Source organism: Acartia tonsa, chromosome 7 (genome assembly GCF_053477335.1).
Source record: "Acartia tonsa isolate MP-2025a chromosome 7, ASM5347733v1, whole genome shotgun sequence".
NCBI lineage: Eukaryota > Metazoa > Arthropoda > Copepoda > Calanoida > Acartiidae > Acartia > Acartia tonsa.
Genome location: NC_137266.1, coordinates 50,290,828 through 50,316,766, shown reverse-complemented (window position 1 = coordinate 50,316,766; position 25,939 = coordinate 50,290,828). Strand labels below are relative to the sequence as shown.

The 25,939-nt window shown below is 32.2% G+C and overlaps 1 protein-coding gene across 3 annotated transcripts; it reads left to right on the top strand.

Moving 5' to 3' along the window:
* Nucleotides 1-3,695: 3,695 nt before the first annotated feature.
* LOC145323937 (uncharacterized) lies at nt 3,696-23,435 on the top strand. 3 transcript variants are annotated; one of them, XR_013881144.1, is made up of 9 exons: nt 3,696-3,960; nt 13,885-14,566; nt 15,092-15,173; nt 17,584-17,634; nt 18,171-18,260; nt 19,410-20,731; nt 21,522-21,662; nt 22,048-22,420; nt 23,234-23,435. XR_013881144.1 is itself a non-coding variant. In XM_080166541.1 (8 exons), the coding sequence occupies exons 2-8, from the start codon at nt 14,319-14,321 to the stop codon at nt 22,172-22,174; spliced, it is 2,061 nt and encodes a 686-aa protein (XP_080022667.1). In that variant the 5' UTR covers nt 3,696-3,960; nt 13,885-14,318; the 3' UTR covers nt 22,175-23,195. The 3 variants fall into 3 exon arrangements, 2 of the variants coding, with proteins under 2 accessions (XP_080022667.1, XP_080022666.1); XM_080166541.1 differs by lacking the exon at nt 23,234-23,435 and having other exon boundaries at nt 22,048-23,195; XM_080166540.1 differs by lacking the exon at nt 23,234-23,435 and having other exon boundaries at nt 21,507-21,662; nt 22,048-23,195.
* Nucleotides 23,436-25,939: the final 2,504 nt, after the last annotated feature.

Below are 25,939 nucleotides of genomic sequence, written 5' to 3'. Positions count from 1 at the left end.
TTTATCAAAAAATTGCATTATTTGGTATATAAGCCAAATAAGCAATAATTTTCATTGATTGCTTATAAGTAATTTATAAAAAAATAGCATGATTTGGTATATAAGCCAAATAAGCATTAAATGTGATTGATTGCTTATAAGTAATTTATCAAAAAATTGCATGATTTGGTATATAAGCCAAATAAGCAATAATTTTCATTGATTAGTTATAAGTAGTTTGTCAAAAAAAGGCATGATCAGATATATAAGCCAAATAAGCAATAAATGTGATTGATTGCTTATAAGTAATTTATCAAAAAATTGCATTATTTGGTATATAAGCCAAATAAGCAATAATTTTCATTGATTGCTTATAAGTAATTTATCAAAAAATTGCATGATTTGGTATATAAGCCAAATAAGCATTTATTGGGATTGATTTCTTATAAGTAATTTATTTTAAAAATGCATGATTTTGCTTATATAAGTTGAAGTGAAGAAAAAGGAGGAGGAGTAAAAATTAATCCCTTCCTTCCTGTAAGCAGTTTATGAAAAAAAGAGAAGATTTGGCTTATATAAGCCAAATTATTAAAAGCCTTTCATTGATTGCTCATAAGTAATTTAACAAAAAATAGCATGATTTGGCATGTAAGCCAAATAAGTCAAAATATTCATTGATTACTTATAAGTAATTTATAAAAAATAGTATGATTTGGAATAAAAGCCAAATAAGCAAAAATATTGATTGTTTCTAATATGCCTTAAAGAAAATAATTAACCATCTCGGAGGGACATACAGACCAACCCTAATTTTATAAAAGCTGTGCTTTTCTAAATTTCTTTGAAAGTTTAGTAAATTTTTTAATCCGTTGGATTTTTCTACGAAAAGACTGATTATTAACTTAAACTTTTACATTTTTATAACTGCAGAAAGCTGTTAATAATACAATGTGATTACTATCTATTTCAGTATTGCTTCAAACTCAATTAATATCCGGTGGATTAGAACCGGTTCTTAGCTATACTGAAAATTTATGCATTGTATTGTACTACAGACAATTTTCCGTGAATATTAAGATAAAAATCATAATAGTGTGTTATACAAGAGTTATTAGCACCCCATGAAATTATTTTCAATTTGTTTCATCATAATCAAAATTAAAATGTGGGCTGATAAAACAAAGAAACTATTGTTTTATATATCAAATCATGCAATTTTTTGATAGATTACTTATAAGCAATCAATCACAATAAATGCTTATTTGGCTTATATACTAAATCATACAATTTTTTGATAAATTACTTACAAGCAATCAATGAAAATGATTGCTTATTTGGCTTATATAACAAATCATGCAATTTTTTGATAAATTACGTATAAGTAATCAATCACAATAAATGCTTATTTGGCTTATATACCAAATCATGCAATTTTTTGATAGATTACTCACAAGCAATCAATGAAAATGATTGCTTATTTGGCTTATATACCAAATCATGCTATTTTTTCATAAATTACTTATAAGCAATCAATGAAAATGATTGCTTATTTGGCTTATATACCAAATCATGCTATTTTTTCATAAATTACTTATAAGCAATCAATGAAAATGATTGTTTATTTGGCTTATATACTAAATCATGCTATTTTTTTATAAATTACTTACAAGCAGTCAATCACAATAAATGCTTATTTTGCTTATATACAAAATCATCCAATTTTTTGATAAATTACTTATAAGCAATCAATCACAATAAATCTTTATTTGGCTTGTATACCAAATCATGCAATTTTTTGATAGATTACTTATAAGCAATCAATCACATTTAGTGCTTATTTGGCTTATATACCTAATCATGCAATTTTTTGAAAAATTACTTACAAGCAATCAATTACAATAAATGCTTATTTGGCGTATATACCAAATCATGCTATTTTTTCATAAATCACTTACAAGCAATCAATCACAATAAATGCTTATTTGGCTTATATACCAAATCATACAATTTTTTGATATATTACTTATAAGCAATCAATGAAAATGCTAATTACTTATAAGTAATCAATCACAATAAATGCTTATTTGGCTTATATACCAAATCATGCAATTTTTTGATAGATTATTTATAAGCAATCAATCACAATAAATGCTTATTTGGCTTATATACCAAATCATGCAATTTTTTGATAGATTACTTATAAGCAATCAATCACATTTATTGCTTATTTGGCTTATATACCAAATCATACAATTTTTGATAGATTACTTATAAGCAATCAATCACAATAAATGCTTATTTGGCTTATATACCAAATCATGCAATTTTTGGATAAATTACTTATAAGTAATCAATCACATTTGTTGCTTATTTGGCTTATATCAGCCAAATCTTCTCTTTTTTTCATAAACTGCTTACAGGAAGGAAGGGATTAATTATTACTCCTCCTTCTTTTTCTTCACTTCAACTTATATAAGCCACTTTTACTGTAAATGACTGAGTATTTATTTACTCCACCCTCTTTTATCTCACAAGTAAGACCAAATTGTTGTAGAATGCTGATATAAGTAAGCAATTAGTATTCTTTATGGCTTATCAGTAATTTACCACAAAAATGGCACAATGGCACATTTAAGTAAGCCAAAAAAATGTTAATTGCTTACTTACACGTTTTGAGATTACTAGGGCACCTATATATGGCATGATTTGGGATTATGGGGGGGGGGGGGAGATAGTGACGTGGCTTAGAATCCAGGGTATAGATGCAGGGATATAAAGGGATAAGACAATGGCCCATAAATTTGTGTTAATCTCATATGATGAATCATAAAAATACCCCATTTGTAGATTACAATTAGTGGTTGAAACGTTAAGACACTCAACTTATTGAACTAACCAATCAAAATACAACTAAAGTCTCCAAAATTGTAAGCTAACGAATAACAAAACGTAATTGTAAAACTTTAAGGACTACTGTATAAATAAACAGCTCATTGTCCCCTGCCTCCCTGGTGTAAAAAAACGGGGATTAAAGGGAAGGTGTACAACGGTCAGCTCATGCAGTAGCTAGCAAGCAAGGATATTACGATCAGGGTCAACCTATTCCAAGAATCTAGAAATTCCACCCATAATTCACCCCCCTCCTTTTGTTTCCTATCCCAAATCAAGCATGGGCCCTCGTTCGTCTTGATATTATAATTAAAAGAACTGTACGTATTGATTTTTCCTTCTTCAAAAGTTAATTTATCAAGATTAATCTATATTTATAATGAAGACTTTTGCCGCTTTGAATACTATATGAAAACTATAAAAATGCAGAAGTTCAAAACATTGAAAGGCAAAATATTGTCCCCAAGATATATTTCTTTTGGAAGGGGGGGATGGGGTGAGGTAATAAAGTTCCTTTATGACCTAAGTTTGACACACAAATTCCTTTTTCTACTGTAATAAACTGTGATAACTAACTGAAATGTTCTTTTTTTGATATTTGGACTAATCGATCGAGCCGTTTATTATGTCTTACTGAACAAATTTAATACCGTTCATTTGGGTTATTCAAACAATATGAATACTGCTTTTTCTACAGCTGAAAAAATGCGGCAACATTTTTTGCGAAAACAGCTAAAATTTTTCTCGTAGATTTTCTACAATTTAGAAAAAGTACAGTCCTTTAAGAATCATGCTAACCGGCCGATGCCATTCTAAGGTATGTGTGTGTGTGTGTGTGTGTGTGTGTACACATAAAAAATGGGTAAAGCAAAAAACGAACATGGGCTAGGTCATGCCATGGGGTAAAGAAAGAAAGGCTTTTGGAAAGGGAGGGTGTATTTTTGGGGGGTCAATACTTGTTTTAGGATTAATTGGTGTTAATTGTACTTTTTTATTCGTTGAATAAGCATTAATAAAGAAAGCATTGCCTGTATAAGTGAATTGTTTGAATTTTTCTGAAAATTCTAATCGACAAGTGTTCATTGTTTTAAGGTAGGTTTTCAGTTAATTTTTTAAAAAGTGAAGCTTTTCTGTAGTTAGGGCCTTTCGTCCATGAATTAAGACATGTTAGAATTGTCCTATCGAATTTAAACTTTGCGTAATGATTCTTATAACAGTTAGGTACGATTAGAAAGCGTAGCAACTCGATGATCATTACAAGAAATTCCTTACGTCTATTTTAAAAAATGCTGATTTTTACATTTTTGACAACAAATTTGTGTATGTTTTTTTCATCCTATTGATCTGAATTTGGGAATACTGATTCATAAAACAATAAAGTACAATGTTATAAATCGAACCATCTCTATAATCAAGTCCTATAAATGTAGTTCTTAAATTATAGCCTTTAAACATTTTTGCAATAAATTTACTTAAAAGTTTGTGTAGACTTGTGCATTAATTTTTTGTGTAGACTTGTGCATTAATTTTCAGATAATTCAGTTTTGACACTCTACAAGTGTTAATGTTCGTTTGTCCTACTGTTTCAGAGCTTCGCTTTTATATAGATGTTGTCATCCTTGTTTTTATATTTCTTTTTATATTGATATAACAAAAGCATAAAAAAACAATTACTAAGCAAGTTTTCGTGATAGCAAAGTCATATTTTAATAGTAAAATATTTTTAAGTATAAATCGATCAAGCCGTAGTTTTCATTTTTTTTGTTACGTAGGGCTTAGGATTTACATTAGACTTAACATATGCATGTAGACTTGTCCGGGATCTAAAGGGATAAGACAAAGACCGATGATAAAATGATGTAAATCCCAAATGTTATTACACAAAAATACCCTGTCTGTAGATTGCATTTAGTGGGTGAAAAGTTTGGAACACTAAACTAAATGAACCAACCAACAAAATTTATTAAAAGTTCCCGACGTTTTTAAGCTAATTAATAAGAAAACTTTATTATAGAACTCTGGGGACTGGTGTAATAAAAAGCCTAATGTCCCACCTCCTGGGAAATATTCATAAAAGTTCAGACCCATATCTGTTAGGAAAATCTCCTCAAAATGATTGGTCTACAATGACTTTTTGTTTTGTTAATCACTCCCTTTCTAGGTACTTACATGTAACTGCCTTGTTAAGCCAAAATGCAATAATTTTAAGCCTTATCGATTTAACTTATAGAAAGCACTTCGTAAAAAACACATTTTTAACATGATTAAATTATTGATTTTTTCTGAGAATTATAGCTTTGTTGTATATTATGTTCATTTGATTTTGTTAGGTATTAAATATTTCATTATAAGCGTTTAAGCTTTATAAATCTAAAAATTTTTTTTATATATGTATATAGGTATTTAGTTAAACTTCCCATTTTGAGATATTTTACACAGACCTTAACTGCTTTATAAATAGCACTAGTGCATTTGATTGTCTAAGAAAGCGAAACAATATAGCATGAAACCATCCTAAGATTTTTACTTCAAATTAAACTAGCCTAAAACCATCCCCAGAGCTTTGAAAAACTTTCCTATATATATTCATTCGGTTAAGAGGTTAGCGAGATATCTAAGGTCAAACAAAAAACCTTTCTACTTCTTTTTAAAAAGAATTTATGGATCAGCCATTTAAGACTTTTAGGTTAAGATTTAAGGGGTAAATAGCAAAGAACTGTTTTCTTCTTATATTAGTATATAAAGCTTTTCGAAAAAGGATTATCCTAATGCATCGTAAAGCCATTTTCGGGTTCTTTGCATTTAAGATTTATATTTTATTCTTATTAACGTTTAAACTCATTTTAGCCTGTTTTTCCCCCTTTTGAACCTAGCATAAAATATTATCCACATATATGTATGCTATGATATATGATTATCAGGGACCTAGAGGGATAATACATTGGCCGATAAATTGGTATACATCCCCAATGATGATACACAAAATTACCCCTTCTGTAGATCACAATTAATGTTTGAAAAGTTTGGACACTTAACTAAATGAACCAAGCAATCAAAAGTTCCCAAAGCTAACGAATAAGAAAACATTATCATAAACTTTAAGGACAAGTGTAATAATAAACATCCCAATGTCCCCTCCCTCCGGCCCAATATGATTTTACATTAAAAGCGTTTGTAGAAGGAAAGATTTAATATATTCAATTTGGTTTCGTTTGCACTTGCTTTTCAGAGAGATTTTCAGTGAGGTATGGGGAGGGAAAGGTGTTTTTACTAAATTGCAGAAAATCCGTGAAATTTTTCTAAAAAGTCTACAAACATTTAGTACCTACTCGATATTTACCTACGAAAAAAATTAATCATTGCATATTGGGTTGTTTGTCAAGAAAATTTCCCAAGTTACAACTTTGAATTGCCGTGTAGATGTGTAAAAGGGGGTTATTGAAATATAAAGTCCCCTTTGCTTATATTTCGTTTTTGTGATTTTTCTATTTTGCTAACTAATTAAATTTGTAGTAATACTAAAGCGCTTTTAGGGATGCATAAATGCTTAGAGATGAAACATGTTAGGAGGGGTGGGGGGGGGGGGGGGTGTTGTGCACCTGCTACAAATCCATTGAAACAGCCAGAATTCTGCCATCTGTCAAAGTTGAGGCAACTTTTCACCCCCCCCCCCCTCCCCCACCCTAAAATCCCCCCAAAAAAACAACCCATAACCACTATAATCTCCCCCCCCCCTCCTTACATATCATGCATGGAACAAATATAAAAGCATTATTACTATTGAGCATGTGAAATCTGGCCTTTTATTTGTGTCACTTCCTCCTCTATAGGGAATAATATTTCGGGGGGGGGGGGGGTATTATTGCATATGGCCTGGAAATGGGCTTATGTGCCAAATACAATACAATGAGTTAGTATGTATGTGTTGGGTATTGATTATTTTTTCCGGTCGCGCCGGAAAAAGAAATTTACTACTTAAGGTGGTTGGGGAAATAATCTTGTAAAAAAAAGGTTAAAGTCAGGATTTCAATCTTATATTTAAAGTAAGGGTATGTTTTTTTCTGAAATTTTCTAGTGGTTTGGAGCATCATCTATGGCTACAAGGAGGGTGGAAAAGACACAAAAATAGCTGAAAACCATCCCAAGACTTATTAGGTAAAAAACATGATATGTAAAGCATCTTTGAAAGAGAAGTCAATCAGTTCAGTGGTTAATGAACACACAAATACTAACTACTTTGCCTATAGAATCTAGGCTCTGCTTTAAAGGGGTATGGAAAGCTAAAACATAGCCTAAAACCATCACAAGATTTAAATCGAAAGAAACAATCCTTAGACCTATGTTAAATGTAGAACTAAATCGGTTTAGTAGTTAATGAGATCTTAACGGAAATACAAACTAATAATAAGTTATTTAAAATCTCCATTTTATGAAATATGTTTTCATAATAATTATCCCTATCTAGTGTCACATATACATGTATGTAGGGTTTGGGCTAGGTATTGATTTTTAGGTACTGAGAGCATTGTATTTTAAATTTTTGGGTGCTTAGCTTGATATAGTTGGATGGATATGAATCAGTTTATAAACCATAGGTTACTGACCTCGTAATAGGATTAAAAAGGACAAATATAGCATTGTAGACTAATCATATCCTAATGCATAAAGTATTAAGGTTTGTTTTTGATAATCTAAACTGAATAAGTAATATATTTTAGAGCAGTTTGTTTTAAGCTAATTATTTCAAATGAGTACTAATATTTGGGATGGTTTTATGCTGTTTTTGCAACGTTCATTCCCGTTCCAGTAGAAAGGCCTTTTGCTTGTCCGTTAATTTAGAGCTAACCACAGATTTCTGTAGGGAAGCTTTACATAGGTTTTGAAGGTTTTAATTATTTCAAATATTAATCATTGGTTTTGGGCTGTTTTTCTGAATATTGTCCTCTCTTTCCCTTTGAATACTAAATTCACGGATGCTTGGGAGGCACCCGCTTTTTTATTTTATTTTTTAGAATTTTGTTCAAACCTTATCAGAATCTATTGGACTTTCAAGAGATAAAAATAGAGCCAACTATGTGCTTAAGAGAACATTTAAAATTGATTAAGAAAAGGATAAGTGCCACAAAAATTGTACATTAAAACATTGATTCTTGTATTTAATTTGTATATAATGGATATTGTCATCTTTGTTATGAGTCATGGATCTAAAGGGATAAGACAATACATGGCCAATAAATTGATGAACATCCCTAATGATGACGCACAAACGTCCCTTTTACAGAATAAAATCAGTGTTTAAAACCATTGACACTGAACTTAATAAACCAACCAATCAAAATCCATTAAGTCCACAAAGTTGTTAAGCTAATGAATAAGAATATGCTATTGTAAAACTTTCGGGACTAGCTATGCTACATAAATTGTAATGAAATAAAAGTTTTCAAAGATAGGACCATTCTTTCATCTCTTGAATATATGCTCCCCTCCCCTCCCTGTTTTACTGTAACATATTTAAGTCTCTAATGTTAGAAAAGCTTATTTAAAATTACATGGATGACAACATCCATAAGTAATGAAGCTCCCAAAAATAATCATGGTTTGACAAACTGATAGTGATGATAGAAAAATTGTTTAGTTGTCAAATGAAAGCATGACCGACCGACAGATGACCAAAAAATTGTGTTAAAAAGGACTTAATTAAACTGACAAACGGACGTACAGACAACTTTAATTTTAGAGTAGCTTCGCTCCTAATAAATCTGTTGAATTTCTGGCTTTGGCTTTAATAAACAAATGGTAGGGCAAGCAAATGTTGATTTAAATAAATCTTTTGTTTAAAATTTTTTATATGAATAATTCCACATATGGTTTCATCCAGGGAGGGAGGGGACATCGGGCTGTTTATTACACTAGTCCCAAAAGTTTTATAATGACATTTTCATATTATTTGCCTAACAACTTAAAGACTTTATAAAATTTTGATTTATTGGTTCATTAAGTTGAGATTCCAAAACGTTTCATCCACTACTTGGTAAGGTACAGAAGGGGTAATTTTGTGCATCTTCATTGGGGATGTGCATGATTTTTACCTGACATTGTCTTATCCCTTTAGATCCCTGAGTTTCATCATATTTGCATAATAATTTTCTATTTAATTCTCTTGCTACCTCATTTAAATAATGTCCTTTATGCAATGGCAGGGATCCAAAAAAATAAGACAATGGCTGATAATTTGATCTACTTACCCAATGATGATACGCAAAAGTACTCCTTCTGTTGATTACAATTAATGGTTGAAATGTTTGAACACACTAATTGAAACATCCAATCAAAATAAAAAATAGTTATATAAAACTTTGTGTACTATTGTAATAAACAGCCCAATGTCTCCTTCCTCCTGTAATAATTTACTACCTTATTTAAATAAGGTCCTAAATGCAATGGCATGTAAAGCCTTTTTGCAAGGGGGGGGGGGGTTATATGAGAATTATCCAATGGGGGAGGGGGACAACCATTGCTATAAAGGCAAGTGATTACTTACACCTGTGTATTTTTTAAAAAAAGCTTTGTTTTTTTTGTTCCCTCCCATTTTACTCGAAAACGTACCTCATATAGGTATATGCATTATATTATGCAGGTAAATTCAAAATAAGGTCTTCATTTAAGTTTTTAAAAGGGGTAGTTTTACGAGTAGTATTTGAATTTTAAATTATTGACCTTAGTACTTAACTTTTATCAAAATAATTGTGTTTCTTTGGTGATGTGCACCTTTTATTAAATTGGCATAAGAAACAATTTAATAGTGCTAATTTGGTCAGGGAGGGTGGGGACAATGGGCTGTTTATTATAATAGTGACCAAAGTTTAATAATAACGCTTTCTTATTCGTCGGATCAACAACTTTGGGGACTTTAATTGAATTTTCTCTGGTTGGTTCATTAACTTGAGTGTCCAAATGATTCAAGTTTTAATTGTAATCTACAAAAGGGATAATCTTGTGTAACGCAAGATCTGGTAATAGTTAAGTTTCTAATAACAAAATCTGTAATTAAACTCATAACATACCTTCAATGGAAATATCCTTATATATTAAACCAGTTTTTTTTCTATAATTAGAGAGAGAGAGAGGGGACATAAGTACACAAAGTTTTATAATGTTTTCTAATTCGTCAACTTAAATACATTGGGGACTTTTATGTAATTTTGATTTGTTGATTCATTAAGCTTTTAATCGTTTTTATCAATATTTTTATTCTAAAGAGGGGGTAATTTTATTAATCATCATTGGCGATGCATATCAATTTATATTGTTTATCGTCTTGTCCTCTAAATGACTCTGTTCATTTACAACTATTACAAAATATACATGAAATACCTTACATGGAAATATCCTTGTAGGAAAATCTTATATATTAAACCAATTCTCTATTATAAAGAGATATTTACAGGATCTAAGGGATAAGACAATTACCAATAAATTGAAATATATCCCCAATGATGATCACAAAATACCCCTTCTGTAGATTAAAATTAGTGGCTAAAACGTATGAACACTCAACTTGATTAACCAACCTATCAAAATTCACTAAAGTCCCCAAGGTTGTGAAGCCAACAAATAAGAAAACGTTATTATAAAACTTTGGGGACAAGTGTAATAAACAGCCCATTGTCCCCTCTCTCTCTGGTTATTTATCCTTGGAAGAAAGGAGGGAAATTATCATTGAAAAGTCAGGGAGGGAGCGGTCAATGTTAGATATTAGTAAAATAACAGGGTTGGAGGGGATATTGGGCTGTTTATTACACTGGTCCCCAAAGTTAACGTCAAGTTGAATAACGTTTTCTTATTCATTGGCTTAACAACTTTGGAGACTTTAATTGAATTTTGCAAGCACTAATTGTAATCTACAAAAGGGGTAATTTTGTGAATCAGCATCAGGGATGTATATCATTTTATAGGCCATTGTCTTATCCCTTTAGATCCCTAGTAAAATGTACCTTTTAAGCATTCCAATTGGGGTGAAGATTAATTTATCATCCATAACCCTATCCCTTAACACCCGAAGGCAAGTATGTAAGAAGCCTTTCTCTCTCTCTCTCTCCCTAATTTTCTTTGTTTTACGTGTTGATAGGGTGAAATGTAGGTATTTTCAGGAAAGAGCCAATGGAAAGTAATTTATTCCTACCCCTTCCTTCCCAATTCTTGATATTTAGTCAGGCAGGGAGAGGACATTGTACTGTAAATTACACTGATACCCAAATTTGTGTTATAATAACTGGATTCTTGTATTGGTTGCTTCCCATCTAGAAGTATCCAAAGTCAAAACTTTTCAACCAATAGAGGAAAGTTTGTTTATAATCATGGGGTTGTATATAAAATTTACGACCACCATTGACTTATACCTTAAGATCCCTTCCCTGGTATTTTGTTGAAGGTTTAAACATTTGGGGATATTTTGGTGGATAACTTTGTTTTGGTTTTGAAGTTCATAAGTCCATACAGATTTTAGGAGCTAAGCTTATTACATCTGTTAAATCTGACAAAGAAATTGAAAAATTGACCTTAAGAAATAGAGAAATTAAATGGAACATATTTCTTTCATGCTTATAACTCCGAGAGAGAGGGGGGGGGGTGGACAATCGGCTGTTTATTACACCAGTCGATTCCCCAAACTTTTACTATAACGTTTTTTTTACTCTATGGCTTAACAAATTTGGGGACTTTTACTGAATTTTGATTGGTTGGTTTTATTAAGTTGAGTGTTCAAACGTTCCAACCTTTAAGTGTAAATTACATAAGGGGTAATTATGTGTGTCATCATTGGGAATTTACATCAATTTATCGCCCAGTGTCTTATCCCTGATCAAATTAGATTTTAAGGTTGTTATTTATCATTTGATCCTAAAAGTAATACCTATTGAAAGATTGCGAAAAATTCCATTAGTAAAAACTTAAGCTTTTTTATGCTAAATAGGAATAAAGTTTATTTTAGATAACCCCAAACTGTCTAATTATTAGTATTGATTAAAAGAGTACACTAATACATGTGTATGTAATATGTATGTATATGTATGTATGTATTCCAATACCTATTTTATATTATGCACTCAAATTTTCCCCTTTCAAAAGCTCACATAATATAACAACCAAGCCATCTCTCTCTCTCTTTCATATTGTCAATTTACTCCCCCCCCCCCCCGTTTTTGTACCCAATTTCCCCAATGTTTTCCAACCCCCAAATTTTATTTTTATGCCATTCCTTGGTTGATATTTTAGATTTACGCTGGGTACCCAACCCAGGGATCTAAAGGGATAAGACAATGACCGATACAATGATGTACATCCCTAATGATGATACACAAAATTACCCCGTCTGTAGATTACAATTAGTAGTTGTAACGTTTGGACATTCATCTAATTGAACCAACCAATTAAAATTCAATCTAAGTCCCCAAGGTTGTAAAGCCAAAGAATATGAAAATGTTGATATAAGACTTTGGGGACAAGTGTCCACTCCCTCCCCACTGGGTACCAATATTATAGTTTGTGAGTGTGTGTAAAATAGTATATATATACCAAATATATATAAAAGTATTCATCTCTTTTTAAAGCAGTGCATCACCCCTCCCCCTTAAAACGTGTTTATTCCCTATTCCCATAAGCCCAAGCATGTGTTATAACCCTCTCTTTTTTTATCCACCTTATACCCAACCACCCCTCATCTGTAGTATGTGCCATGCCGGAATAGAACGGGGGGGGGGTGCTTACACCCCCCCCCCCCCTAAGATGAAATGATGCTATGTCCTCAAGGGATTTAACAGCAACTGGCCTCAACTAATTTAATCTCTAATTTTCATCAAGTTCTCTAAACTAAATTACTTTAAAATCAAATTAAAAGTCATTATTCAACTAAAAAATATTTCTGTAATTTTAATTATTTGTAAAATCATTGATTTGGCCTCTTCTTTTAAGAGAAGTTTTAAGGTCCTGAGGGGATATTATATTTAGTGCGTTCTGTTGCTTTGTAGTGTCCTAAAAGTCCCTTTCCATCTTAGTTTCTCTTAAATTTACTTCAACTAACCCCCCCCCCCCTCCCATTTTCTCTTGTACTGTTCCCTTATCTAACCCCCCTAAAGGGGGATTTTACACCTTCTCCCATTTGTATTTATGTCCTACACAATGTATAAGGATGCTTTGGTCTTCTCAGATGGCTTTACAGTATACACAGATTATAGGAGGGGGGGGGGGGGGGGGGATAGTACCATGTATGCTATATTCCCCTCTCTCTTATTTCATTCCTGGTCGTGTGCTAAGCGTCCTCAATGAATTTTACCATCTCTCAAATGTTGCCCACAAAACTGCATTAATCAGTAAATAGCAAATAGGCCATAGGTCTAGAAATTTTAAAAAATGGTCTTTTTGAAAAGCGATGATTGATTTAAAGATTTAAACCAGGAAGGAGGGGACATTTGACTGTATATTACACTAGTCCCCAAGGTTTCATAATAATTGGGGACTTCCAATTGAATTTTGATTGTTTGTTCATTAAGTTGAGTGACCAAACGTTTCAACCACTACAGAAGGGTTAATTTTGTGAATTTCTTTGAGAAAATACATGAATTTGTCTGCCATTGTCTTATCCCTTTTGTTCCCTTGTTTTGTTTGAACACCTCGCATCTCTGAGAGTCGGAATACTTGAATTAAAGGTCCACCCTTCACCCCCTTCCAACCCCCTCTAATATTCCCCCCCGCCCTTTCCAGACAAACCATTGATGCCTGGTTTTCCCCCTTCTTAATTCTGTTGCTTATTTACCCCCTCCACCCCACCCCCGCAATCCTTGCAGCAATCAAAGTAGGTTGCTGGTTAAGCAGGGGGGGGGGGGTTGAATGGAGGGATATAAGCATTCCCCCCCCCCCCCCACGTATTTTCTAAGTAGGGGGGAAAAGCAGAGAGAAATTGTGGATTGAGAGAATTGTGATCTGAACAGGACCTAAACACTCATTAGTTTTTCATTTCAGTTTGTCAAGTCGTCATGTAGATACACAACACTAACAAACTACCCGCACATACTAAAAACACACACACTCAAAAATCACCAAAAAATATCTACACTAAAAGCTGTTGACGACTTGTTATATAAAACAAAACAAAAAAAAACTTAAAAAGACAAACTTGAAATTAAGGAAAACATAAGATATTTTTGTATCTTCTGCTATTACTTTTAATTTCCTTCAGTTTTGTTCTTTAATTTGATATAATTATACATACTCTGAGAACGTTTAAAGAAAACCATTTGTGCCATTTTTAAATAATCAGAAGAGAAACAAATCTAGTCAAAGTTTGCCATAATCTCTTACTGTGAAATAATACTTTAATGATTTAAAAAAAAACTGTGCAATAAAATTGTGAAAACTGTGCCAAAGTTGAATTTGAAGCTGATCTAATAATCAAAATGGTTGTTGAAGATAACGAAGTTAACATCATAGAAGATACTTCTATAATAGCATCTTCACCAATTACAACAACTACCAAAACCAAAACAGATGATATAACTGCTGAAATCAAGGAACAGCTTGTGACCGAGGGTCTTCAGGAGAAGCTGGTGACTGTTGGACTGAAGGATAAGCTGTCAGCTGCTGCTCAAGAAGCCGCGGCCATCATGGAGACACATAATCTGGTTACAAGTCACCAAGATGACGAGTAAGTTGCTTTTTAACTTTAAAAAGAATTGATTAAATCTTTCTCAAAAATTGTTTTATTATTTTATAAGAGTGTTCTTTTTTTCTACTAGTTAAAATAGTTAAAAACCTGTACCACAAAAAAAGCTTAACTGTAAAGGAGAACCATATAGGTTCAGCGGTTAGCGAGATCCTTCGCAACAGACAAAAAAGTTTACTTTTTAATTACAGAGGATATATAAAATACTAATGAATCATAATTAAGAAGAAATTGGGATATACCTTTATTGAGAGGTTGCGAGATTTTATATTTTATTATATTTAGTTAAGCCTTTATTTGGTGAATTCATGATTTTAGCACTTAGGAAATATTTGATTTTAAGGTGTTATAAATTAAATACCTAGTTTATATTCTTTTTCAGTATGGCTTTGAAACCGATTAATATCCGCTGGATTAGAACCGGTTCTTAGCCAAACTGAAAAATCATTTATATAGCATCGTATTAAAAGCAATTTTCCACGAATAGTAAAATATTTATTTATTAAGATGTAAAGAAGAGGGTGAATATATGCTGCGTTGGTCTGAACACAACAGCCAGCTTATACATGTCTTCTATCAACTTTGTCAGGTAAAAATCTTCAAAAGTTTTCAGAAAAAATCCACGAAAAACTACCAGAAAATCTTCTAATTCTGTAAAAATCGGCGCGAAAACATATTTATGCAAAACCTAAAAAATATAATATTAATCTGAATACCTATGGTTCATATAAATTGCTATGTAAAGTACTAGAGGCTACGCACCTAGAGGCCTCTAGTGGCACTTGTCATAATAGTCAAAAACCTTCAAGGACCTTTGAGAATCTACCCTTTATGGGAGAACCATATCGGTTCAGCGGTTAGCGAATGCCTTTCGTACAAACAAACAAACAGAGATCAACATAATTTGTGCTACTTTATTAAACGGATTTTCTTTTGATATTTTGATAAATCTTACTTTATCTTTTTTCCGTTATAAAATAAATTTCGGCATAACACTAGGTGTAAGTTGTGTTCTTCATAAATATGTCCATATAGAATTCTTGTACTTTGTATTCAAAATTTAAACAAGTGTTACCTATTGAATTAAATGATATTTATTCAATTTTAATCTATTGATTTTATTAATAAGCGTCATTAGTTAGAATTTTCAAGTACAATCAGATTTCATAGAAAATTAAAGGGGTACCTAGCCTTTTAAAAATACAAGTTTATTTCCAGTATGGCTTCAAAACCAATTAATATCTCGTGAATTAGAACCGGTTATCAGCCATTTTGAAAAAGCATATATAGCATCGTATTACAGCCAGTGTGCCACAATAAAAATTAAAATAAAAATCATTAAAGTATTACCAGTTTTGTTAGCCGAATCTTCGGGGCTAACAAAACTGGTTTTAATTTTATAATTTTTATTTTATTATCCACGGAAAGCTGTCTATAATGAAATAAATAACATTAAACTAACTCATGATAAAAAAAATATTTAAGGTTAACAACTTAACATTTACGAAAATATCGCATGAAAATATTTCTAACCTTTGGCATTTGGATTTAATATTTAATGTGGATAAATGTCAGAGATGTGGGGGAGAAAATATCCAGGGAGGGAGGGGATATTGGACTGTTAATTACACTAATTTCCAAAGTTTTATGCTAGAGTTTTCTAATTCGTTGGCTTAACAACTTTGGATAATTTTATTGGTTGGTTCATTAATTTGAGTACCTTAACGTTTCAACCAATTTTGGGTATCATCATTTGGGATGTACACCAATTGATCGGTCATTGTCTTATCCCTTGAGATACCTGGAAAATATATCATTTTTATACGCACACAACATTTTTAGGTTTATAAAAATCATGAATCAAAAGTATTTGAGTTTTATATTTTATACGTTATGCTTTTAACCGAGCCCGATTGAGTTCTCTTATTAAAGGAAACTGGCAAATAGGGTTTTCATGGTTTTAGTCTATTTTACTTTCTAGATGCGCTATCGCTATTAGCTTAAATAAAGCATTACTAAATCAATACCTTTTGTTTAACTAGCGACGAAGCCCCTAGAATTTAGGGTATCTTATCGAAGGAGCAAACAGGGACTAGAAAGTAGCTTAAAACCATTCCATAAATTAAATATCATAATAAAAAGCCTAAAACCATCACAGGAAATATGTGAAACTCAATTGGTTAAGTAGTTGTTGAGATCTTAAGCTTCAGACAAAACTTTACTATTTTATGTCATAGGATATTTAATGAATTTTATTGAAATGTTGCATGTTTCGAGAAATTCTTAGCTGCACCTGTTTTGTAAAATTGATATGTCTCTTCAAAACATTTTTATGGAATTAGGGAATTAGATTTTTTAAAAATCATTTAAGAGATAAAAGCAAAAAAAGGTCTTTTAGGTACTTTAACTAAAAATGGATTAACTATTACATTTAGGATTACATTTGAATATTTAATGTAGTGATTTTCATATTCAAGATGCATTTTTTAGTACTGTAATAATATGCTTTTTAGCTATATTTGCTTATTTCTAAATGAGAGCTTAGTTTTGAATATATTTCTCTGTTCCTAATTACATTCAGGCCATTGAAGACATTGAATAGGCCTTTTTTTGAAGAAAAAAAAACATTGACGTCAAAATATTAAAAAATCCGGATTTATGCCTAATCATTTTTATCAATATGAAGCCCTACTAGCCTAAATTACCAGTTAATTCTTTGGTAAAAAGTAATTTAAATCCAATTTATATAATATATACCTATGTTTTTGCCTTTTTATTGAATAGATCTTGTTTATTTGATAATTACCATGTTTTTATTTTATTTTTTGATGATACGTTTACGTCAAAAAGGAAAGATCCGTTATTAATTTTTTAAAGGGTTGCTTATTTTTTTTGGTAAGTAATATTTCTATTTAATCCGGTTAAATTAAAAATGTAATTAGCAAGATTTTCCTTTTTCTTGATTGATTGATTGATTTAAGAAAAAATAATGATTTTAGGCCGAAGAATTTTGTGACGTCACAATTGCAACAGAAAACCAGCAGTTTAAGGTAAATCATCTTTGAAACAGATTAATATCCAATGGATAAGAATCGGTTCTCAGCTATACTGAAAAATCACCTATCGTATTGTATTAAATCTAGTTTTCTACTAATATAAAAATGCACAATTATAGTATTAAACCAGATTTGTTAGTTCGCACCTCCGGGATCTCCGGGCTAACTAAACTGATTTTAATCTCATTATTGTATATTTTTATATCCGCGGAAATCTGTTTTTTATAATACGATGCGATAAATTCTGTTATTTGCCTAAGATATAAGTACTACATAGAAAATCTAAGGTTTCTTTGACTTTATCAAAACATTTAATGGAAGTTCTTAGGAATAATTACGGCTTAGGTATACAGAATATTTCATTTAGCTGTTCTTATTTGTTTGATAAGTTTTAGTGATTACCATGAGGATAAGGTTTCAATGTTTTTTTTAATGTTTTGCTATGTGTTCTCAAAAACTTTGAGAAAAAATCTTCGAACTGAAAAACATAAAAAAATCCTCCAATTTTGACAGGTTGATTCTTTTTCTAGGCTCACAAGTTGATTCTATCCGCCTGTAGTCCGTACTTCAGACAACTTTTCCTTGCCAACCCTTGCAAACATCCAGTCGTTTTCATCAAGGTAAGCTTTTGGTTCATTTGCAATTTGTAAGTAGATTTGTCCGTACGTCAGGAACGTAAAAGATTTCCGGGTATATTCCCTTTCGTGGCAACGCCCCTTAAGGGGTGATTCGTCGTATTTCTAAAATGGGTTTCGACAGGTTATTTTAGGTTAGGTTATATTAGGTTAGATGATTGCCTCGCAGGGTTAGGCAATTGGCCCTGCAGGGGCTAGAAATAGGAGAAAGGCTTGAAAATACCAAGAAACGCTCCTTAAAGGGCATTGCCACGATAGGGACTATACCCGATTTTTCTTCTAACTTTTGGATACTTTTTTTAACTTGGTAATATAATATTTATTTAGACCACTAAACAAAAGAATTCAGTTTTTTATCCATTATTGTAAATATTGAATTTCAAAAATGCACCTCAAAACGTTTTAAAGATATTAGATATTTGAAAAATACATAAAGAGAGGAATAAAGAGAGAGATCGGATTAGTTTGATTTAATTCTTGGTTCTCTGCCTTTAAAATTGTAAATATCAGCATTTTATATTTTACTTGAAAATTCGCATGTATTTACATGCTTTCCATATCTAACTTTAATGTATTTTGTGAAGTTGTTTTTTGTTTGTCCGTTAAATTCGCTAACAATTGAAGGGATTTTAGTTCTCATAATTTTTATTGGCCATTTTTTCTTAATTTTTTTCTTAATTTTTTTCTTATTATTTAAAAACATGTATTTAGTCAAAACAACAAATATAGAAATCATGCAATATTTAATTCAACAAGTACATTGGCTTTTGATTTAATTTTGCACATGTGTAATATTAATGAATAGTGTTGTGTCAATTATAATTGCGTAGTTTTTTTTGCAGGATCTTTCAAATACATTACGTGTGCAAAACATATTCATAGGGTTGCTACGTAGGGATCTAAAGAAATAAGAAAATGGCAAAAAAATTGATATACATCTCCAATGTTAATAAAAAATTACCAATTTTGTAGATTACAAAAAGTGGTTGAAACATTTGGAAACTCTACTTAATAAACAATCAATCAAAAAACGAATAAGAAAACGACATTATAAAACTTTGGGGACTAGTCTAAAGAGCCCATTGTCCCATTGTTGCCCCTACTTCAGAATGTTTTTAATTTATTTAATTTTAGGACATTTCTGACCATCACATGGCCCTGCTGTTAGAGTACATGTACCGCGGCTCAATTGCGGTCAAACAGTTTGAACTGGAGGATATTCTATCCGCCGCATCTGTCCTGAAAATCCGCGGACTGACCACAGCCACTTTGCCGCCAGATCACCTGGCACCTGTGCTGGGCGGGAAACGAGGCAATTATTCTCTGCATGAAGACGACATTCGACAACATCCCACTTCCTCCTCCAGTAGTTCAGAGGAGGAGGATGAAGCCCCTTTAATTGTTGATGAAAGTGCCGGCAATGCAGACAAATATCACCATGTTGAAACCAGTTCCAGCATCAGCGGCAAGTCGGGCAGCCGTAAGCCTGAAGGCCGCAAGTCATCAGTGCCCAAAAAGTTGCGTTTAAGCGGCGGTCTCATGATGGATCACGATGAAATTTCATCCACACATCATTTGAACAGCAGCGGTAGTCCTCTGCCGTTGACCAGCACTGTTGGTTTGTCATCCTGGTCTTTCTTACAGCAGGCAGCAGCAATAAGCACCACATCAGCGCATAACAAATCAGCAGCAGAAACCAGCATGGAACACTTGTCCACGTCACCTTTGTTGGGCGGAGCTGTTACCGTGTTGTCGGGTTCTAGCATCGGCGATAACCGCAGCCCTGATACACACACTCTCACCAGCGACACTGAAGAAATTGACACGGACCAACCAGTTGACTTTAGCACCACAAACAACAGCAAAATAAATATGGCGCCCAGATATTCAATCCTGGGATCTTATTTGAAAAGCGGCATCCCAGTGGGTCTGGATGACCAGCAAAGACGCAATGAACTGGCTGAAGACTTGAGGAGGGCTGGCTATGGAACAGCTGCCCCGTGGTTGACTGGTCTCGAGCAATTGACCGGTTTGAAGGGAGGTCTTAACAGGCCTGCCTCCAGGGATTCCCGCGGCGATAGCCGTGAAGAGAGAAACTCAAGTGGCGAAGATTATGAGAAGGATTCCAAGAAGGGTTCACCCACCCCTCCCCCGCAGCCATTGGGCGCTGGATCACTGACTGATTCCCTGGGAATTGACATTGCTGGTCGTTTGAGGTCCCATTTCCTTGCCAATCTTCCTTCACAAAGTTATGCCTGGCTGAACGGCATGTCCAACGGCAACATCAGCAGCCTCAACTCGCTGGCGAGTATGTCCCAGCTGGGAGCCATGGGTTCGTTGCCTGGCCTTGGTAGCCTTGCCAGCCTGTCACCTGGAAGCGGAAAGGATTCTGGTGCCTCGAGACAAAGACGGGGATCCACTGAAAAGATGGAGAAACATCCCATTGGTGGTGTGAGGTAATAAATCTTTATTTTTGCAGTATGGCTTCGAAACCGGTTAATATCCACTGGATTAGAACCGGTTTTAAGGTATACTAAAAAATCAAGTATTTTATCCAGTTTTTAACAAATATAAATATGTACTTTCATAGTATTAAAACCAGGTTTGTTAGCTCATGCCTTTGTAATTTGGGCTAACAGAACTAGTTTTAACCTTATAATTGTACATTTTTATATCCGCGGAAAGCTGATTATAATACTATTCAATAACTATTATTATACCTGAACTTAAATACAAATTTCCAAGAAAATTAAGATTCTATTGACATATCCTAATATACAAAATTAACAAGTGTAAAATATACACTTGAAGAAACATTTATAATTACCTATAAGCATTACAGCATATAATTAAATTATCATTACTTGTACTAATTTTGTACATAATGTACCTAATAAAATCACTTGGGTCTCTAGGCTAAAATGTGAACTTTTAGAAAATTAAGGTCACCACAAGTTATCAATAAACTAGCGGCTGCGACCCTAGGCTCCGTATTCGAAGGGGCAGATAAGAGATTTAAAATAGTCTGAAACCAACCAAAGGCTAAAATCTAAAGTAAAATAGCCCAAAACCATTAGATAAACGATATGAACTTATCTGAAATAGAGAACCCAATCGGTTCAATAGTTATTGAGATCTTCAGATTAAACAAACCTTTCTACGTTATATTAGATTAAGAAAATATCTGAATTTCATTTACATTACATCGAGCATCTTAAAAATTTTAATCAGTCGTTTTAACTTTAGGACTGGCGAAATTGGCGCAAACGGCAAGCCCGCAGTTGCCTGCGAAGTTTGCGGCAAGAAACTGGCGGATCCTTCCAGTCTGTACAGGCACAGGAAGATTCACTCCGGAGATAAACCACACAAGTGTCCATATTGTCCAAGGTAATGCATACATTGCGTTTTATAATTAACCAGGGAGGGAGGGGACATTGGGCTGTTTATAACACATGTCCCCAAGAGTTTAAAATAACGTTTTCTTGTTCGTTGGCTTAACAACTTTAGGGATTTAAAAAAAAAATGATTGGTTAATTAATGAAGAAAAGTGTACAAAGATTTCAACCACTAATTTTAAGAAGGGGTAATTTTGTGAATCATTATTATCAAGAGTGGTACACGGATAGGGTAATAAAGTATAGTTTTATTTCATATCTTTGCAATTCCTAATGTGGTTAATTTGGAAAGTAGTGGCTTTAAAAATGAAGTTATTAAGCAAACTTTAAATCTTTAAAAATATCATTGGATTTATTTTGAATGTGATTTAATTTAGGCGGTTTATCCAGCGGTACAACATGAAGCAGCACATCAAAACCCACAGGATCGAGCTCATGGCCGACCAAACCTCTCTGCCTGAACAAAACTTCATGGAGCAGGAGAATCACAACATCACCGCGTAAATCTTCCACGAAAAATCCGCGAAGAAAATGTTGAAAAATCTGCGAGAATGCCGCGTCTGCTGATTTGTTGAGTTTCCCGCCTTTATGTCGTCACGAACAAAGGAAATCAGCTGATTATGCACAGCACAAAAGCAAATTTGTTGCCTGTGTATTAAATAAAAAGACACCTACCCCATACAAAAAGAAGAACCACATTAAGAAAATCATAGAAACATTTACTAAGAGTCTGAAACCCTCCAAATAAGAGTAATTTTCTTACCGAATAGGAGTTAATTTTTTTACTGTGTAGAAATAGAATCCTACCAAGGCTCTTCCTTAAAGCTTATAAATAATTTTACATTATTATTGCACATGCTGTTATCACAAGCTCAAGTGGATAAAAAAAGTTTTAGGAAATGTTCTTTCCGGCCATTTTGGCCCAATTTTCATAATTTTCTCTTCACCAAATTGTGGTTGTAGTTAACCTACCAAAAAATAAAAAGCATTTAATGGCCTTTATGTATTTATTAAAATGTTGCTGCTCTATGTTAAATGGCATTAAGTAGATATATAACTGTTTAAAAGTAAATACCTATTACATATCCAAATGAATTATTCAAAGAGCAAATAAGATTTTGCCAAAAAAAAAACAGATAGTCAATGTGTACCTAAAACCTTCTGTCTTAATGGATCTCAGTCATATTTAATCTTCTGTTAAATGTAAAAGATTTAGTCAATCCTGCAATCAAAAAAAAATGAATTTTATATAAAACATTCCAAAGATATAGGATTTAAACAATGTGCAATTTTGTTAAGTAATCTATTCTACATGCAATAATTAAAATTGTTCAAATTAAAGTACCTTAATTAAAGAATTGTAAAGAAATAATTAAAAAATGCATTTTGGTTCAATCTGCAAAATCAATGCAGTTTATCTTATTTTTTCTTTCTTGATCTCGTAACCATTGAAAAACTGCTGTGACTAGTGTATTAAAAGTTGTTGTTGAATCTTACAAATGCCAAGTACTTTTCTACATTTTTTTAGAAGATTAAAAGGATACAAACACTTTTATACCCTAGCGCATAGCGGCCAAGAATTTGACTAGTCAACTAAAAAGAGTTTATACCACTCTTGGTGAGTGAGCAACATACTTAAAAAGAAATTTATCAAAAAATGCGTAAAAAAGTACTCTATATTTGTAATAAATGTAATTATATATTATATATGTACTGTGTATTAATATTGAATATGCCTTTAATAAAATTATAGTTATAGCTAAAACCATGTTAGTTGTTTGGTTGATTTGCTTTCAAAATCAATTACTAAAAATTACCAAAAATAAACATCTAACATGTTAAGAAATATATGTAGCAAAAAGTGTTATTATTTGTATTAAAACTGAAGGCATATTTTGATATATAAACTTCTGATGTTAAGTGTTAAATGGTATTTGATGGAAATAAATGTGATGTTTTGGATTATATATACATTTAATGGGCTTTTTTGTCACTATTCTGTCCAAACTAAAAAGTATTTGTATTTTTCTATTTTACCGCGAGTAGTCAAACTAGGCCCATACAAAATCCTTATTATTATTATTATAAATGTGTAAAAATTGATGTTTTAAAAAACTGCATAAAAATGTTAAACCTAGTGATGTTAAAAACATATCTTTGTTCTTATATTAATAATCTCGGTGCAAGTTTAAATAGTCATGGGCAACTTCATGTAAATTCCTCTTTAAATTATTTTAATATTTGTCATATTATTTTTCCTCAAAAAACATACATGATGTCCCAAAAATGCTAAATGTGCCAAAAAAGTGAAAACTTGCCATTTTTGTCCTGCTTTATTTATTATTATGTTATTATTATTATTTTTTATATTATTTATTATTTCACGTAAAAGCACAAATTAGTATAGCACAAAATAATTTTGTTTAGGTAAGATTTATTCAAATTTATTTCATTATGAAAACTGTTTTATTAAGTACGTTTTAAAATTCCTGAAATAAAATTTCGAGATTGATTAAGATATTGATTGCGTGTGCCTTTATGTGACCCAGAAAGTAACTCTGTTCATTTTTGTGCCAAAAAAATTGTTTTACAATTCTCATTTTTCCGCCGCCTTACTTTTTCCTCGTTTTTTTTGGTCCACCGCCTTTCCTAGGTTTAGCCGACTTTAAATATTCAGTGAGGGAGGAGACAATGAGCTGTTTATTACACTATACCCCAAAGTTTTTAAAAATAAGTTTTCTCATTTGTTGGCTTAACAACTTTGGGGACTTATATTGAATTTTGATTGGTTGGTCATTAAGTTGATTGTCCAAATGTTTCAACCACTAATTTTAATCTACAACAGGGGTAATTTTGTGTATCATCATATGAGTTACACATTGATTTATCAGCCATTGTCTTATCCCTTTAGATCTCTGATAAAAAAATCCTCTAATCCTTATAAAAAATCCACAATTTTTATTTTCTCCTGATACAGTATTATTGTACAGACTTCCAAAGTCTTTCAAAGTCGTAAATTTTGGGCCTAACTGTGTAATACTAATAAAAATATTCAATGTGTTGAAAACTGGTTCGTTTTATGGGCGCAATGCCGCGCCGTCTAACATTTGCGCGCGCGGCATTGCTTTTATAAAATGATCTTAGCATAAAACTCTCGATGTGTACCTAAAGATTTAGTGGAGAATTGAGCTTAAATGTAAACTTTTCATAATTTTATCATTAAAAATATGTTATTCAATAACTTAAAATACTCTAAACTTATATTACAATTATATTAAATTTTGAAAGGAAAAAAACTGATGCTCAAATTGTTTATTTATAGCTGTTTTTATGGTAAAATTATGAATAAGTTGGTAAATATATATATATGTGCTATATTAGATATATGTTTGTAATTTTTTAGAAAATTAATGTGGTAGTCATCGTATTTTTAATAAACCATACAAAAAAACTTAAGTTTTATTTTCTTTGCCGTTGGAATTCCAGTTCTCGTAGAGGCCTCTAGGGGCGTAGCTGCTAGTTTTTATAAAAGTAATTGAATCTCTGTCTGAACCGAAGGGTTTTGTTAATTACCGAATTGATATAATTCCTCTTTAGAGTGTAGCTTATCATAGATCCTGAAAAGGTTAATTGATATTTTTGATGACTTAACCAGAGAAATCGCCAAAAATACCAATAGAATTTTCTCCGCGAGGTGGCGTGTACTAGACTTCCCGTCCTACACAGGAGCAGAAACATATTGTGTTTAAAACTATAATTGAGAGTGACACCCTTCCAACCACCTAGAAGCCTCTAGGAACATAGCCGCTATTGTAATTTAAAGGGATAGTTTCATGAAAGTGAAGAAAATGAAGAATGTTGATGATGGTTTGTTAATTCCTTGATATATTTTTTTTTTTTGGGGGGGGGGAGGTGGGATTTTGTACAAAACAAAGGCTTTCAATGGTGTCAAAAAGCGCAAAATTAATGTTAAGGAATTTTAGAGTTTTTAGTAGCGAAGCAACTCTACAATTTGAAATATCTGCCTGTCTGAAACGTTTTGGACCCTGGAAAAAAGGAACCAGGTACATACACCCCTGACAAAAAGATCTCATTAACAACTTGATAAATTGAAACATTACTTTCAGGGAAGTTTTATATTTAATTGGTTTAGGGATGAAGTTGCTAGTAAATAAAGCTGGGAACTAAATGAGTGAGACAATGGCTGATAAATGGATGTATATCCCCAACGATGAAACATAAAATTACTCTTCTTTAAATTGCAGCAAT